The 16,446-nt window shown below is 33.8% G+C and overlaps 1 protein-coding gene across 2 annotated transcripts; it reads left to right on the top strand.

Annotated features, from left to right (window-relative positions):
• Positions 1-2,697: 2,697 nt before the first annotated feature.
• On the top strand, positions 2,698-8,325 carry LOC130655104 (uncharacterized). Of its 2 annotated transcripts, XM_057457805.1 has the most exons (11): positions 2,700-2,942; positions 3,686-3,981; positions 4,718-4,930; positions 5,144-5,263; positions 5,356-5,463; positions 5,548-5,626; positions 5,861-5,937; positions 6,017-6,103; positions 6,525-6,596; positions 6,757-6,844; positions 7,477-8,325. In XM_057457805.1, the coding sequence occupies exons 1-11, from the start codon at positions 2,909-2,911 to the stop codon at positions 7,905-7,907; spliced, it is 1,605 nt and encodes a 534-aa protein (XP_057313788.1). In that variant the 5' UTR covers positions 2,700-2,908; the 3' UTR covers positions 7,908-8,325. The 2 variants fall into 2 exon arrangements, with proteins under 2 accessions (XP_057313789.1, XP_057313788.1); XM_057457806.1 differs by lacking the exon at positions 5,356-5,463 and having other exon boundaries at positions 2,698-2,942.
• Positions 8,326-16,446: the final 8,121 nt, after the last annotated feature.

The raw sequence follows: 16,446 nt of genomic DNA, 5'->3' as shown, positions 1-16,446 counted from the left end.
ATAAGTAGATATACAATAGGTAAACATAGGTTATTGAGATTTATTAACCCGAGGTGATTTATATTCAACGACGCGCATAATATCACCGAGGGTTAATAAATCTCAATAACCTATGTTTACCTGTTGTATATATGTTTTATTATATACCCAAAAGAGATTGTTATAATTAATATTACTTATTTTGTTTTGTGTTTGTTTTGTTTTCGTTTCATTTTATAGTGTAGATCGAAACATTTTTTTGTGAAATCGACATGTTTTCGAAATGTTGTTGAAATCGACACGGACCACTAAGAAACAACCAATCACAGTTAATTACGATAAAAATTAATGAGGCGGAAAGGATAAAATCAAAACATGCGTTTACGAATGTTTTGTCAAAACTATTGTTACGTCACAAGCATTGAATAATACGGGTGGAATACGATTATTTATTCAATGGCTGTTTTTGCTTACGGGTATATAATAATAGGAATTAATAATAGGAATTAATTTGGGGTAATCATTTATCTAATCTCTAGTTAAAGAATAAAAACAGTTTGCTAAAGTTTCTTTCTTCATTGTTTCTAGATTTTTTCTGATTTAGAAAAAGGTTTTAGCATACAATAGCACATAACCTCCGCCCTGTGAGTTTGATTAAATTTATTACAAACTTAAATGCGGTAAATAGAGGAAATACATGACCACAATTTTAGTCGAAATATGTCGGGACAAGACAGCAAATATAAAAATTAATCGCCACAATTAATTTTATTCACTTGTCAATGTTCTCAGCAGACTTCTTTGACTTTAGGTTGGCTTCAATAGCCCACCAGACCTTAGCCAACGGAGCAAACACAGCGCAACAAGCGGAATCGTAACGACCAATACATTTTAAGCCTACAACTGAGCGGGAAATTTAAGTTGTAAATAAACATGGCGGCATTTAATCGATGACAATTGTTTTTAATTATTATTATAAGAAGGTCTCAATTTTGGATGCGGCAGTTATATAACGAACGGAAACAAACAGGGAAAATTTCATCATTTTGTACGAGACGCTAAACTCTTTGACTACAAAAATTCTACGGTTAGTTAGTCCAAGCTTGGAAAAATATCTAGACGTGAGTCAATACAACCAAAAGAACGATTAGCTGTCACACTCCGCTACCTAGTTACTGGTGATGCTTTTACTACAACTTCTGCTAGTTACATGATTGACGTATACAGAAGAAAGATTCACAAAATATATTTCTATCTAACAAGAATGAAAAAAAAGTTTGAACTTTGTGGAACTTCACGAACTGGTTAGGTGCTACTGATAACACAGTATCCATCACATGGCGCGGTTCAATGTTTTACAATTATAAAATATACGACAGTATTGTTCTCGTGGCAGTAGTCGATACTATGTATCAGTTTATACATGGTAGATGTTGGAGATTACGGCAGACTCAGTGATGGAGTGTTCTCCACAACAGTAACTTAGGTTTTTTAATCAGCAACGAGCATTTAGATGTTTCTCAGCCAAGATTGTTGCAAGGAACAGACAAACACTTCCCTTTGGTGTTTGTAGGAGACGAAAGCGTTCCTTCTTCGGGTTAATATGCATTTGTCTCACTAGTTTTGACCAGGATTGTAGCTCGCTATATTCATATATTCTTAACTTCAAATCAATTTATGTGCTGATGATGAACATATAGATCAAAATGTTTTATGCTTTAAACATCTAATTGGTTGCTTAAAGTGGCATAAATCGTCCGTAGCTGGTTTCAAAAAAAGAAAGCTAAATAAAGTTACCAACAGATTTTAATCCGTATTTTAATCCGTTACGTAACTCCATTTTACTTTTTTGGTAAGCCCTCTGTCCCCTGCCATCTTCATTAGTGCTTACAACGAATTTTAGGGAAGGTATTTTTCCATAATTTATTACACAAGAATTCCTATGTAAGCCGTAATATAATGTCTTTACCTAGAAATCCAACACTATCAAGTATAAGAAATATCTTAAGGTACATCCTGTGACCGTACAGAAATATAAACTGTAGCTGTTTTCTAGATTTTCTCATAAAATAAAGGTTGGGAGAAGTCAACATATGCAAAAATATGCGTTATAATATAGCATTTAACACGTCAACAATAAAAGTTGCTGATAAGCCGATTATGATGATGAAAGCAAATACAGGAAATCAAAAAATAAGAGCATTAGTGCAAGATATACTTTCGCGAGCAGAATTTTTTGCGTAATAAAAAAAAAGTTGCCGATCGAATTAACTATTCCGCCGTTTTCACGGTGGTACGAAAAATTATGCTGGGTTTTTTGACTACTTACCACCGCGATATTACCTCAACACTATCAACATATAATATTTCTTTATAATAACTTATACGCGTTGATAATGTCTTATGATATATAAGACGAAATACCCGTTAACAGAAAAAATGTCAACAATAGGAATTGAGTTTGTTAGCCGTCAAGAAGCGCTAGCATCCAGGCAACAAAGCGTGGAGACGAGGATGGGGTCCTAGGTCTCACGTCTCACTATAGGATCCCGGGTCTGGGTTTGCTTGTATGCCTTGACGGTCCTTACCAAAATTAGCCGGTCACACTAGCAAAAAAATCGTGTTATTTTAGCAGAATAAATAATCATGACTTAGTAGGAAGGCATAAAGAATTAACAAAAGCTTAAAGAGTTTAAAAACTGCGCAATTCAAAGTTGTATAAAACGAATACGAAAGAAGGAGCACCTCCAAATATTGTTCTTTGCCATCATAACGTAAATTTGGTTTAAATTGCAGCTCTCGATTACGTCATCCCGTACGCAGCACATGAAAAACATTCTTGGAACATGTGAAGACGTAAACAACATTTTCAAATCGAAACCTTTTTGTCCAGCTAGCTAGACCTAAGTATCTCATTCTTCTTCCAGTGATGTTTCGTTCACTTAACCCAGGATTGCAAAAAGGTAAAAAGTAGTTAATAAATTATAGTTGGCTATTTTAGGGGTGTTTTACACGTATTTTAGCTAGCTTTTTTTATAGTCGGTCAGTGTCATATTTACGACTATTGGAAACACATGTTGTGCAACAAAGTACGCTGGCCAACAACTGCAACCACGTTGCAAATAAATACCGAAAATTTGCAAAGTAATATGGACATATTGCAAAAAAATGCAGACAAATTGACTAGGGGGGTAATAGCCAGATTCTTGTGTATTAGACCCAACCATATGTTGTGTTATGAGTGACCACTAGTGAACTTTGAAGACTCTGGGAAGGTGAAAGAAAAATAGAAAACAGAAACGCTTTTTAGCTTTTTATGTATTTTAGGATATTTTTCAATAAATGCCAGGAGAAGCAGCAAGGGACAAATTAATTTTATAATGCAGTTTTCTTCACTAAATATCCACCAATTTCCAGGTGAAATACGCTATATGCATCGCTTTTGGTGGGTGGGAGGCATCTGTGACACTAAAATTTGAATCACAAAAACATTGGTTTTATAACCAAGTTTAACTTTTTTTTCATTTGAATATACATAAAAAAGTAGAAAGAAACATCAACACAGCTGTGGTTTGATGTCAAAGTATTTAGAATTATTGAATTTAATGTTCTTTAGCTTTTTGTTTTTATAGAAATAAATTGTCCATAGGTACATTTATTTTTTATTGTCTGGTCCTCTCAAAAATTAATATTATATACTTTATAGAATGGATACGTGTGATTCAGTATGGTGCAAGATTATCACATACATCAACTAAATGTAACAATAATAGTCCATGCATGAATAAACCTAAGAGTCATACTAATAATTACGAGAAACATCTGCAAAAGATATTCACAATTGATTCAACTTTGTACAGTAAGAATAATACAAACATATTACCTTGGAAAAACTCCACGTGGGAATTGAACTTTGCTCATATAAAAGAGTTTGTTAATCGGTACAGAGAAGAACACAGCAGGAGAAGAAGTGAAAAACATATTAAAGAAGACCTTTATTGTGTAAGTGAATGAATGTAAACATATATAGTAATCAGAGCATTTCTTTTTAATCAATCAACAAAAAGCACTCTTGATATCACATAAAAAAATATTTTGTAATGTAATCAAACTGTGCACTAAAAGTGTTTCTCCAAAAAGAGTGTTGTATATACCATGTGAATATATAATTTTTTCAAATTGAAAAGATTACGAGTGTCAAAATTAGTGTTCAGGTAAGACTTAAATCTTTGTTTTTCTATTTTTATATACAGAAATTAACAACTGAGTTTTTCCTTACAAGTGAGTATAATACTAATACAATAATCAGTTACCCTGGGTTGTACCGCAAAATGTTTCCTGAAGTCTAAGTGCCGACCGAGCTTGCAAGGTCAGTGCAATGACTGAGTCGTTGTAATGTGATTTACAATTAAATTGAGATTTTAATAACAATAAAATAAAAATTTATTACAAAAGCACAAAACCAAATCCACCTTTTAAAAGTTTTCAGCATCAGTTATGAGCATTCTAAGTAGCACTACTTAGTATGCTCAGGATTTCACTAAAAAGTACTATTTGTCTAAGATTACAGGGTAATCTATATGAAGTCAATGAAATTTATTTATCATCTGAGTGTTAGGACATTATGGAATTTCTAAATCTAATTTGAACGTTTCTTTGTATTCTTCTCGAATTTGTAAAAAATCAAATTTTAGTAAAAGGAGAGTTTAGATAAATGTTAAATGTTAATTTGTTTCAGTGGCTTACTGGTGTGGTAGCTTTATCAGGTGTTATTGTTGGACATAAATGGTTATATCTTGATCAAAGAAGACATTGTCCTATTCCTTTCATCAAAAGCGATGTGGTGCAAAAAATTTTGTCAGAGAGTTTAGTGACAAAGCATACTATTCTTGCAGTGAATTCAAACCAGATTGGACAAATAAAGGCTATTGAAAGTACAAAGGAAGCTCAGGTATATACTTATACTGTATTTTTCAGCCAACTTAGACACACATACTGCTAAATTATTGCTATATTACTGAACTGCCTTGTATGCATAGATAGTGCTGAAAACCCATCATTAAGACTTTCATACGTTAATGTATGAGTACTATAACAAAGTGAGACATTGATGAAGCTGTTACACTCTAACTGCCTTAAATATCCTATATGTCTGTTGTTGTAGCCTCCTAAAAGCACACTCGATGAAGCAGCATCTAAATTCCAAACAGTTGTTGGTGAATGTAACGCACACATGTTAAATAAATTCGCTCGAAGACTTTCTCAAATGGATCAGAACGAAAAGGTGTGTTGTAACACTTCAAAACTAAATTGAATTACTTTAGTTTACTTGTGTGACTTATATTTTTAATAACACATTTTTTTGATTATACACAGGCATTTAAGTTCTTCAAAAGAGCATGCAGCTATGGGCATGCAGCATCTCTTTTCAATCTTGCCATTTGTTACGAACTTGGGCGTGGTGTTGATAAATCATATACAAATGTATACATTATGTACTTTTTTTTCAATTTCAAGTTAAAACCTTTTTACCACGTCAAATTATTTAGTACATTACTTAACTTTTAGGCTGCAAACTATTATGGACAAGCAGCAGAGAAGGGGCATGTTCAGTCTATGTATAACCTTTCATCACTTTACTATGAAGGTAATTAAGCATCAATTTCCTAAAGCTGGTCTAGGATATATTAGAATGTTACCATAATGCGTGTTGTTGAAAATTTTAGTGTGAGTTTCTGGTGTAACTGTATTTATAAAAGCTTTTGGGCATAAAAAAGTTATTATTTTTAAATATTTGTGCACTCTGTATACTATTCTACGCTTGTTTTCGATTTAGTGTGTCATTGAAATAGTGTTTATTTAGTGAAAGATTTGCTTTTAGGAATACTACCTGATGACAAATATCGCAGTAAAGGTCTGCTCTACATGAAGATGGCTGCAGACGAAGGATTACTTAAAGTAATGCTCATTAGTTTGGTTGTTTTGTTTCGTATTGCATTTCCAATTTTAACATCCTGCATGATTTATCACTAATTAGGCTCAATCGTTTATCGCCTTGAGGTATGCTGAAAATCAACAGTGGGATGACGCTGTGCGATATTTCAAAATAGCAGCTGAAAAACAAGTATGATATACGTCTGTCTTTTCGTACATTCAATTTTTTTGTTTTAACTTTTATTCTAAACGCAGGTGATTTTATAAAACTACGAGTGTACTAAGCGTGGGTTTGATGATTGGATAAAATAGGATTTTTCACATGCTTTAAATTTGACGATTTGTTCACTAAATTTTGGCCTGAATTTTGTTTGGCGTATGATCAGTCAGTCATACAAGGAGAAGAGTTGGAAAGTGCTATTACATTCGTGTTCATTTATTAGCAATTTTTAAAGGAAATGACAATGAATGAACACGTTATAATAGCATTTTCCCCTTAGTCTGTATAATGTCTTGATTGTATGTAATTTTGCGAATTTCGAAAAAAATCCCTAGATTAGCCAATTCTACTTCGATTAAGGTATTAATATCGAGCAAACCTTGGTTTTAAGGATTTGACGTCAATATTTAACTTGGCAGTGTGTTATGAAAATGGTTTTGGCGTCGCACAGGATGTTGGGAAGGTAAATCTGATTCATTCTTGTATTTAAAATTTTTATATCTTGTCTTTCAATTCTATGCTTGTTTGCCGCCCAATGAGAACTCTCTAAAAGTTCTTTTATTTTTGCTCACTTTGTTCTGCCTTTTTTCTTATTTTTTTTTTACTCAATGTCGTTGTTTTAGGCTATTAACCTTTATTTATCTGGTGCGAAAAAAGGTCATTTTATGTCTCAGTTCTGTATTGGTGAATCGTATGAAAAAGGAGTTAGAGGTACGTTTGACATAAAGGTTAAAGTAACGCTTCAATGAGACTGTCCAAGTAGAATGCAGGGTAAAGGTGCTTGAGAAAAATACCGTTAACTTTTGTAAAAATCGATTTTATTAGAATAGTAACCACTTTACTAAGAAACACTTCATAAAAAGCATTAGTAAATGTTGCTTTGTACTACTTCAGTTTTTTTTTTTTAGTTTTCTTTTCGATTTTTTCGATTTCCAGTTTCAATTGGTCCCACAAAGCTATTATGTATATACGCTAGTTTTACACTACTTGGTTTTTTATACAAATTGGTAGATTGGAAAAAAAAATTCTTTTATGTACGATAATTACAGAAAAATGGATATTTCCAAACCCAGTCCTAATTTTGGTTCCAATTTGCCTAGAACTTGCAATTTTGACTGCTAGTTGTATCGGATTTCGTTGCCAACAAAGTCAGTGACTTTAAGCTTATATTCAATACCTCACAATTTTCCAGGCGGTGTTTTGCAAGCTTAGTCGTTGATGGTTTTTTCGAGTTTTTTTCACTGATTTAATTGGGTACACTTGTAAATATTTTTGAGTAATTTGGGAATTATCTTGCCACCGATTCTTTCTATTTTAATGTACTGAAAAATGTTTCTTTAAAGGTATGAGAAAAGACTTGAAAGAAGCGATGAAATGGTATAAGCGCGCTGCTGAGCAAGGCCACACTAAATCTTCCAATCGTGCCGAACTTCTGCAATATGAACTAGATCAACGAAACGAAGATTACCTACTGACACTATTAGAAAGCAATACTTTACTCAAGCTACTTAAACCTGCTCGTGTCGTTCAGTATGATTTCCACAAATCTTCGTCTATGCCAAGTTTACAAAGTTTAAGAGATGAGAGTGACACAAACTTGATGGGAGGCATGAACATTTCTCATGGTAGCACTCTGGGAATGAACAACCATATACATGGTGTGAAAAGTATAGACATAATCAAAACAAGCTTCGCCGGCCGCAACACATGGAGGCTTGGTGATAATTTTGTGAGCAATGTCGGTGATGCAACAAAACTTTCTTCTATCTTATAAATGACTGACGTGAAGTGTTGTCTTCAAAATAAAACACGTATACCTTAGCTCACACAGAAGAAAGACATCTATCAAATAACCAACCATGTTTAAAGACACAGCAAACGTAAGGTAATTTCTGTGTGCAGCTTATGTGTCGAAAACGTTTTAATGGTAAGCCGCACTCAAACGCTTTTAAAGGATGCTTTCCAAATAATTGTATATTTTTTTATTGGTAAATTTTGCTTTTATAGACACCGCTGAAGTGTGCGATTTATTTTTTAAGATCGTGTTTTATACGATCGTTTTTCTTTTTTTTACGAATGTACATAGTTTTTGGCAGGATGTTAAACGTTTCCTTGCAAGTTTTGGAGTTTATATACAGCTACCTTGTATGTGTTTTTGCTAAATCAAAATACATACCCCACAATAAAATGAACTGATTCAGTAATCTATGTGATGTTTCGGTCACGATATATTTCGAGAATACCTGCTTTGGAAAAGTTTGACTTGTCAAAGCGCAATTCAGATTAAAGGGACATCGAGGCCTTGAAACGAGGCTGTTGGGTGCTTATATAAAAAAAGTGAGAGAGAGGTTTTATTTTTGCTAACTTATCGGAAAGGACAAAATTTGAACGCTTTTCACTGTTACCATGGAGCTTAGAAACCGTGGAAATCCCTTGCATAGGCGGGATTAAAAAGGCCTGCCTGATCACAATGGTCATAGTAAATTAATTAAATACCGGGATTGAGAATATCAGCTAGCGATGCCAACAATCGTTGCCAAGAGTTGTTGACACAACACGCAAATTTTCAATTCCGTCTCCACAGGTTATATTTCTATATAAGGTTCATAATTTATACTTGTCAATGTTTGCAGCAGACTTAAGACTTCATTAATTTCAAGCTTTTAAGCTGTGTAAATTGTTGCTGATATCAGCATGACTCTCTTTTCCTGTTATTTCGGCACCTCGTAGACCTTGGCGTATTATTCCGTAATTCCGGCATGTAAAAAAGTGCGACTGGTGCATTCTGAGACTATTTGGACACATTACGGATAGATATTATTCCGGGAAGGATTATTTCGGAATATAATGTGAACAGGGAAACTGAAAGAACTGACCATAAATTTACACTTGACCTATGTTTACCTTTTAATGTCACCATTTTGTTTTGGCGCCTTTGTTGACATGATGTCGTTTTAGTCTCAAAGCGAGATAATTTCACTTTTTCATCGGAACTAAATCCTTACCGTTTGTTATATATAGTGCGTTTTAGAAAAGAACTTAATGGTTGTATAGAAAGGCCATAGTTCGGAATCTCCCTTTTCTTAAGGTGAACTTTCCAGAAGTTTGAAAAATAATGGGGGTTAAGACATTTTGGCCTATAAAGGGAGAATTTACCAAAAGGGAGAAAGTAATTTTAAAAGGTGGAGGTATGATCTTGAATCATCATTGAACATCACTCATAAATATGAATTTCAACTTTACATGCACTATCCAACTCTGTGATTTCATTACATTTTACATTATCTCTACCGACTAGCTATGCCATTTTGAATCTGTTCTTTCGTCCATTTACACTTTTTGAGCGAGGTGACAAATTGCAGCATTAAAGTATGGGCCCAGAAACTATTTGACCTTCGGTGTTATTTGTAATAAAGCGAATAGCCGAGCTACACACAACCGTATAAGTGGGAGGTCATGTTATGCCATCATACCATTCTACTAATTGTTTTTGGTGACTGTGATTGTGTTCAATTTTTTGGTTTTTATTTTTGGTTAACTGAGTTATAGTAATCAAATATGAACATCTGAGCATTTTTCTTTACTTTTTGGATTTTGTGCATTCCAAAGTTTTATTACCGTACATTTACATTGCATGTTTTTGATGATGAAAAAATTTCATTCACTAGTATTAGTCTACGAACTATTTTTAAATTGTAACGCTGGTTTTGTTAATTTCGTGCGTGCTTCATATATGCCTTATCACAGGACAACAGTGTGGTGTTTCTGCTGACACTTGAGTTTTTTAAAAAATCTGGGATTGGACATTTCTGAGAACAAGGGAAAATGTAAAGAAAGGGGGGAAGGGGATCTCGGACTATAAAAGTTCTCACAATTACAATTATAATCATGTTTGAAAAAACGGGAATAATAAAAATCATCTTACAAATGTGAGTGATGAATTAATATTACTTACCGCTCATTCAGCTTTAAAAAAAGCCAAGGCGAGACCTGAAAAGGTTGAAGGTTTTTTCCTAACTCCTAATAATAACATTCCGTTTTCATTATATGTCGGATATAATGATACGTTTTTCGAGGTCTTGGGAAGGAGGCAGCAATTGGCGAGTTTATTTAACAGAGCGATAATAAGAAAAAACGTTATACACTCAAACTAAGATGAGCACTCATATAGTAAAAAAAGAAAAAGAAAAAAAGAAAAACAAAACAAAACAAAACAAAGGCTATCTACAAGCGTAGTTCGTACATCTGGTTTGTGTCACTGTACACATCACTCCTTCGTCGATATTTTTAATTTCACCGAAACATTTCCAGAAATCCTGTTCGCATTCCTTCCTGCAATTCTTTTTCCTATGTACAGGTCGATGCAATGCTCGATGGCAGGTATCTACACAGCTGTTGTATCCGTTCTTGCAAGGAAACTGTATCAACCTATTCCCATACCCTGAAACACACGCACGGTTCATTTTTCTGCAATGTGATTTACATTTTCTTTTAGGTACAGGCATAAAGTAGCAATCCGTATAGGTCTGCAAAAATTGATTGGTGCATTTTGATATCATTTCTATAGTTTTGCACTTATTGTATGCAGAGACAGCATTCTCTGAACATGTTTTTGTCGTCACTGTTGGTTTCTGTTCTGTAAAATACACATTACATCCAAAAAGAACGATCGTCAGGAAATCTACAGGTGTAAACAAAGTCGAAGTCAATGTAACATTTCTGAAGTATTCCCAGGTTAAAAAAAGAGGAAATTAAAAAGAGAAATAGATCAGTATAAACTTCACAAAACATAAGAAAACTTACATAAATAAGTCATGATTCTGTTGTAGCACAGATGTTGTGTTCACGTCAGTTATCGTTCGTTAAAATGTTTGACCTATTAGATTTACTTGTCTTATATAAGACCTCCCAAGCGCTTCTATTTTTAACTGACAAACGTAACATTTATGCTATATGTAAAACTTCTTTTCCAACGCCTTCTGCTTCATTTGTTTTCAAAATTTAAAATCCTGGTAACGAGTTTGTCTATAAAATCCTTATTTTTATAAATTGGTAACATTACCAACCTCATTCCCAGAAATTCTTATAATTTACGTATATATTAATTAACACGAAGTAATTATCTTGTTTGTTTGTTGTTTGTACAAGATTAAACGGATATCCGACTCTTTAGTGTTAATCAAACGTAACAACTCCTAATTAACAACTGAGACGGCTCAGGTGGTCCATCTTGTAATACTCGCGTTTATTTTGCATCAGAAAAAAAACTGTTCGTAAGAAGGTTATACTTAGTACTTAAAGCTAGAAGAGTAACACTGGATATTGTTGAGTCTAGTTAATGATAAGATACGTCGAAGCAACGCTCTTCAACCTTTTAACAGCGTGTATCGCCATTGTGTATGCGTCATATGCTAATAACATTAAAATCTGTTTTAAAAATATGAAATGTCATCTTTTTTATATTTCCATGATTATCGTACGTGAATTAGCGTATAAGTAAATTTTTGGCTTAATTTTTAAACACTTGCAATAAATGATCAGCAGTAGCGTTATAGGAGTTTCAAAAGACTGGATGTTTTGCTTTGTTATAAATAAGGATATATAAACGGGTTGTTTGAAAAAGAATTGAATCTCGTTCGATTTTCCGATAGTTGTTCACTTCACCCATAAAAAACCCACAAAATATATTAAGGCAAGGCGGCAAATTTCGAAAATTTTCCCCACATATAGGATATTTTTTACAGCTTTATTGTTAGGAAAATGTCAACAAGAAATAAAAGTCGTCAAAAAATGTAGCGTAATAAGTTTTTGGATTTTGTCGCTTTATTCAGATCGAAAGTAAACCACGAAAGTTTAAATTTTCAAAGCTCCTTTTTTTATTAAGAACCTACCTTAGCTACGCGTTTAAAAAAAATAGCACTTTCGGAACCAAACAGATGCGTTTTGGTAAGGGATTGTAGGTACATGTTTTTTCCTTGTTACCCAGGCTGTAATATCAATGAACCCTATTCTTTTTAAAAAACTTGGGCGCAATGCTTCGTTCACACAATTTGATATGCCTGGAAAAACCTAGGTTCTCAGGGTACTTAAGGCCAGTCCTTTTTTATTCGAAGGTCATATTCAATAACTCAAGTTAAGAAGATTGTGGCATAATTTATTGGCCACCATATCATTATATGAGTAAGTAAAACGCAGAATTCAATTTTTCCGAGACATTTTGATGACGTCATATGCCGAAAACGCGCTTTTCCCGCGCTTTCTTTGAAGTGGTTTTCCGCGTCATTGAACAACTACAATTTTTGCGACAAAGGGTGTAAAAGCGCGTCTTACGTAGTCTATTTACAGGATAACCCTGTCGTAAGTTTACATACATCGCCACAATGTCGAAAACGCGCATTCTAGTAAATCTAAAGCTATTTTTTGAAATTGGCAACGTCATATCTTCGTGGAAGGTAAATATTTCAATTTGATACAGAGTATTCGAAAGACACTTGAATTCTGCGTTTTACTATTCATATAATGATATGGTGGCCAATAAATTATGCCACAATCTTCTTAACTTGAGTTATTGAAAATGACGCTAAAATAAAAAAGGACTGACCTTAAGTAGCCCGAGTTAGATTTTATCTTTCATGCCTCCATAATTATATCCCCTTTTTACAAAATTTTTAAATAAAAGGCCTCAGAACACGAGTGAAAATAATTTGATGAAAAATGTTTCGCAATTTACGTTGTTAACTTATGGATGTAGAACAAAAAAGATGGCGAGTATTGGTGTCACTTGCAGAAACATTTCATTATGTTTTTTTGAAGATCATTTTGCTATAGTTACAAATCTTATGTCACAATTGATGTGTGTGGTGTTGGAAGTGTTACAGTATGTGTCTTTTTATGATTGTTGTGTGTGTAACCTTATCATTTGACCTAGAAGTAGGTTCTTTAATCACGTGACCTGTTGCTATGTTTGAAAATCTAGCTTCAAACGTGCTCGCACGTACGGCAAGGCATATTTTATTATGGTGCGTGGTGCCAATTATTTTAAATGGACGAATTTGCCACCTATTTAGCGTAAAACAGATGGCATCTGGGCAGATATACACTCTTGGTTACGTAAGATTTGTTTTCTTCACATGAGACTTGCTCAACCGACCAACAATGATTTCAGATTTCGACGAAGGAAATGTAAACTCGGCGCAAGCAGAGAAAAGCGGATGCAACAGGTAGTCTCACTTAGATTCTTAACATTACTGAATGACAAATCTGGAGGAAAAACATTTATAGTTTATGTCGAACCCCCGTCTCAAAGTTCGGTGTGACTTTTTATTTTGCACGCTTCAAGAGTGTTTGTCTTATCTTTAAGTAGCTGCCAACTTTTAGTGTTTATGTTCCTGTAAACTTTCTTTGCACACCTCCATAAATATTTTTGTGAGCTATAACGTAAAGATTACAGTTTAAAAAATTGTTTATTCACTGTTTCTTACTATTAGAGCGGTCTGTGGAGATTTTTAACCTATGATGTCATTATGACGTCATTTCTAATAATAAAACATTAAAAATTTATTTCATTTTTCATTTTACCAAATACTATCTATTGTGAGGGTTCTTACTATGCCTCAGTCAGGATTTTTAAAGATAAAAATCGTAAAAAAAAAAAAAAAATTGAAAGTATACTTTGTGCGTATTTTGTTACGAAATTTTCCGAACAAAACAACAAAGCAAGACTATACTATCTATCAAAAAAACAACAATTACTTGAGAAGGCTTGGAGTTAGGAGTTGCGCGACCACTCGTTGAAACCGTACATGATTATAGAAAATATTTGTTTCGCTAAAAAGTAGGAAGGCGCATAGAAAAATTTATCCAGAACATTCTCCTAGAAGGTTGTTTTCATATATCACATACACAAGAATTATTGCAGTTATTTTTCACAAAATGCAACTTTAAGATGTAAAAAATTTACGCAGTAACATGACAAGTAACAAATTATAAAAATAATATGCGCTGATATATAACGATGAAGGTCTCAGCATGCCAATGTCAGCAGTCGGAAATACTCAATCAAACAATAGCGTTAGAAATTTAAAAATGGCAGCTATTTACACATTTAACATCTTATAAGTTACCTTAGGAAGTTTACCTGTTGATACAAGAGGTTATTCTGAATATAAATATAATTTAAAACTGTTTTATCGACATTTCCCTGGTAAAATGAGCTATCCTGCCTCGTGTGGTTCAGTCGACATTGTCTGCCATCTTAATTTTCCTAAAGGGAATTGTTGTTGTCATGGACAACGCGCATTGTTTAATAAAGAAAGTTGTGAACCTTCTCAAGAAAAAACAGGTGATTCATTTTTTGCTTTGCTGTTATATAATCGTAAGAATAAGAAAACTATAGCCTGGGACACGCATGCTCATTTGAGCGCTGTCATTTGACTAAAGTTTTTTCAATGCTCTGGAACAGTTAGATTAAAGTTTTTTAACTCCATCCAAATTTTCAGTACAGTAGTTTCTGCAATTCTGTCTAGCAAAGTTACAAATAAATGCTGATAAATGCTGAAATCGCATTTTTGTACGCCAAAATCAAACCCATATGAATAAAAAAAGATTTTAAAACTCTTCCAAACTCCGGATCATCTTTGTCTTCTTCATCCAAACCAATTGGAAAAGCAAGCAGTAGAACTGATATAATAACAGAGATGAAGAACCAAGCCCCAGTTGCAGTACTGTAGTGTTGAAATTACTTGTAATCTCCAATCACATCTGAAATTTCGAAAGCATTTAAGAAGCCAACCATCACACTTGCTGTACCAACTGCTTTGTTTTTGCAAGTTGGTAAAGGATAGATTAGATTGGTTATCACCAACACTGGCATTACTGTTTGTTGAATAAGAAAGGTCTTTCGTTGAACCTCTTTCACCCAGAAAAAAAGCTCTATTGTTATGTTAATTTATTCAGAAAGGCAACATGCCCTAGTATTTTTACGCGCTATGGATATCGGGTCACTTGCTTTCAGGGCATTAAAGTAAGTAAGTAAGATATGTTTTATTTATAGCTTACCGTTACCATGTCAACATTTTTTGTCATTTGGTGCAAACCAGAGCATTATGGATCAATTATAAATAGGATGTAACATAACGTTGAAATGTTGATCCAAGTAAACGAGTATGGCTTTGAGTTGCTAAAAAATATTTAAAGAGGAAGTTAACCGAAAAATTATTTTTGGATATTTGATCTAAGAACCAACTAGTCCATAAAATCACGAACAAATAATGCTTAGTTCCTGAATGTTGGTATAATACTTTGCAACTTTCTAAAATTTACTAGTCGATAAGGCCCGTGGAAAAATCCACTTAGGCAGGGGGAAAATGAAAAAGAGAACCATCACTTGAATTTGGATGACATCTGCGACCCGTCAATACACAAAAATATTTTTCGGAAATTTATTTACCCGTTGCCTCATTGTGTAGAGCTCGAAAATCTGATGGAAATAATGTATAGAATTATGTGCTTTCGATGAACGATTAAAGAGATATAAAGGTTTAAAATTTTTAAGTACGATTTTATTTTAAAAATTTGTATACCCGTTGCCCTTATCTTGAAACGCTGATCAAGAAAATGTATAGGATCATGTACTTTTGACAAACGGTTGCAGAGATATTGGAGTTTATAGGGTCGAAACGGATTCGGGGACGGGTTTATGAAATTTATCCAAATTCAGGTGGCCCCTAGTTACCCACGCGGTGAAAAATGACTTACATCACCACCTCGTTTCCAAGTTATATGGCCTCAAGGTTTAAAGTGCACTGTAATGACTTCATTAATTTACATTAAGATATTGACGTTAAGGTAGTGATATTGACGTCGCGCCGTAACGTTAGAAAATATAACATTTGAAACTTTTTATTCTATCCAGAAATCCCAGCATAATTTTTCTTACCACCAGGAAATCGGAATAGTTAAAAATTACGCTGAGTCTCAAACGATTCTTCTGCGGTCAGAATATTGACCGCGCTTTTTGATTGGTTAATTCTATTGTTCCCACGTAGTCAATATCGGGAAATCTTTTGTTTTGAGCGCAAATGCCTTACTCAGCCAAACAGATATAATAAATTATTGTATTATTTAAGAGGTGAAGACGTGACCACGCCGACTTTGTGCTCATTGGTTGATTGTAATTCGGGGTTTGCTATGAGGTGGATTGGAATTTTAGTGTTTAGGGGAGAATAAAAACAACGTTCGTTTCATTAGTATTAAAGTTTTTCCTGCCAAGACAGACTTATATACACGCTACACTAGAACTTCGTCATCCTCAT

Source organism: Hydractinia symbiolongicarpus, chromosome 8, assembly GCF_029227915.1.
Source record: "Hydractinia symbiolongicarpus strain clone_291-10 chromosome 8, HSymV2.1, whole genome shotgun sequence".
NCBI classification, from domain to species: Eukaryota; Metazoa; Cnidaria; class Hydrozoa; order Anthoathecata; family Hydractiniidae; genus Hydractinia; species Hydractinia symbiolongicarpus.
The sequence above is the reverse complement of the archived record's forward strand: the minus strand, read 5'-3'. Positions and strand labels throughout refer to the sequence as shown.

What these genes read in the sequence shown, in the direction of transcription:
- LOC130655104 (XM_057457805.1), top strand. Translation starts at nt 2,909, where the DNA reads ATGTTTCGTTCACTTAACCCAGGATTGCAAAAAG. An exon ending in TTGATAAATCATATACAAAT is followed by an intron (nt 5,464 to 5,547) that starts GTATACATTATG and finishes CTTAACTTTTAG; the next exon opens with GCTGCAAACTATTATGGACA. An exon ending in TCGCACAGGATGTTGGGAAG is followed by an intron (nt 6,597 to 6,756) that starts GTAAATCTGATT and finishes TCGTTGTTTTAG; the next exon opens with GCTATTAACCTTTATTTATC.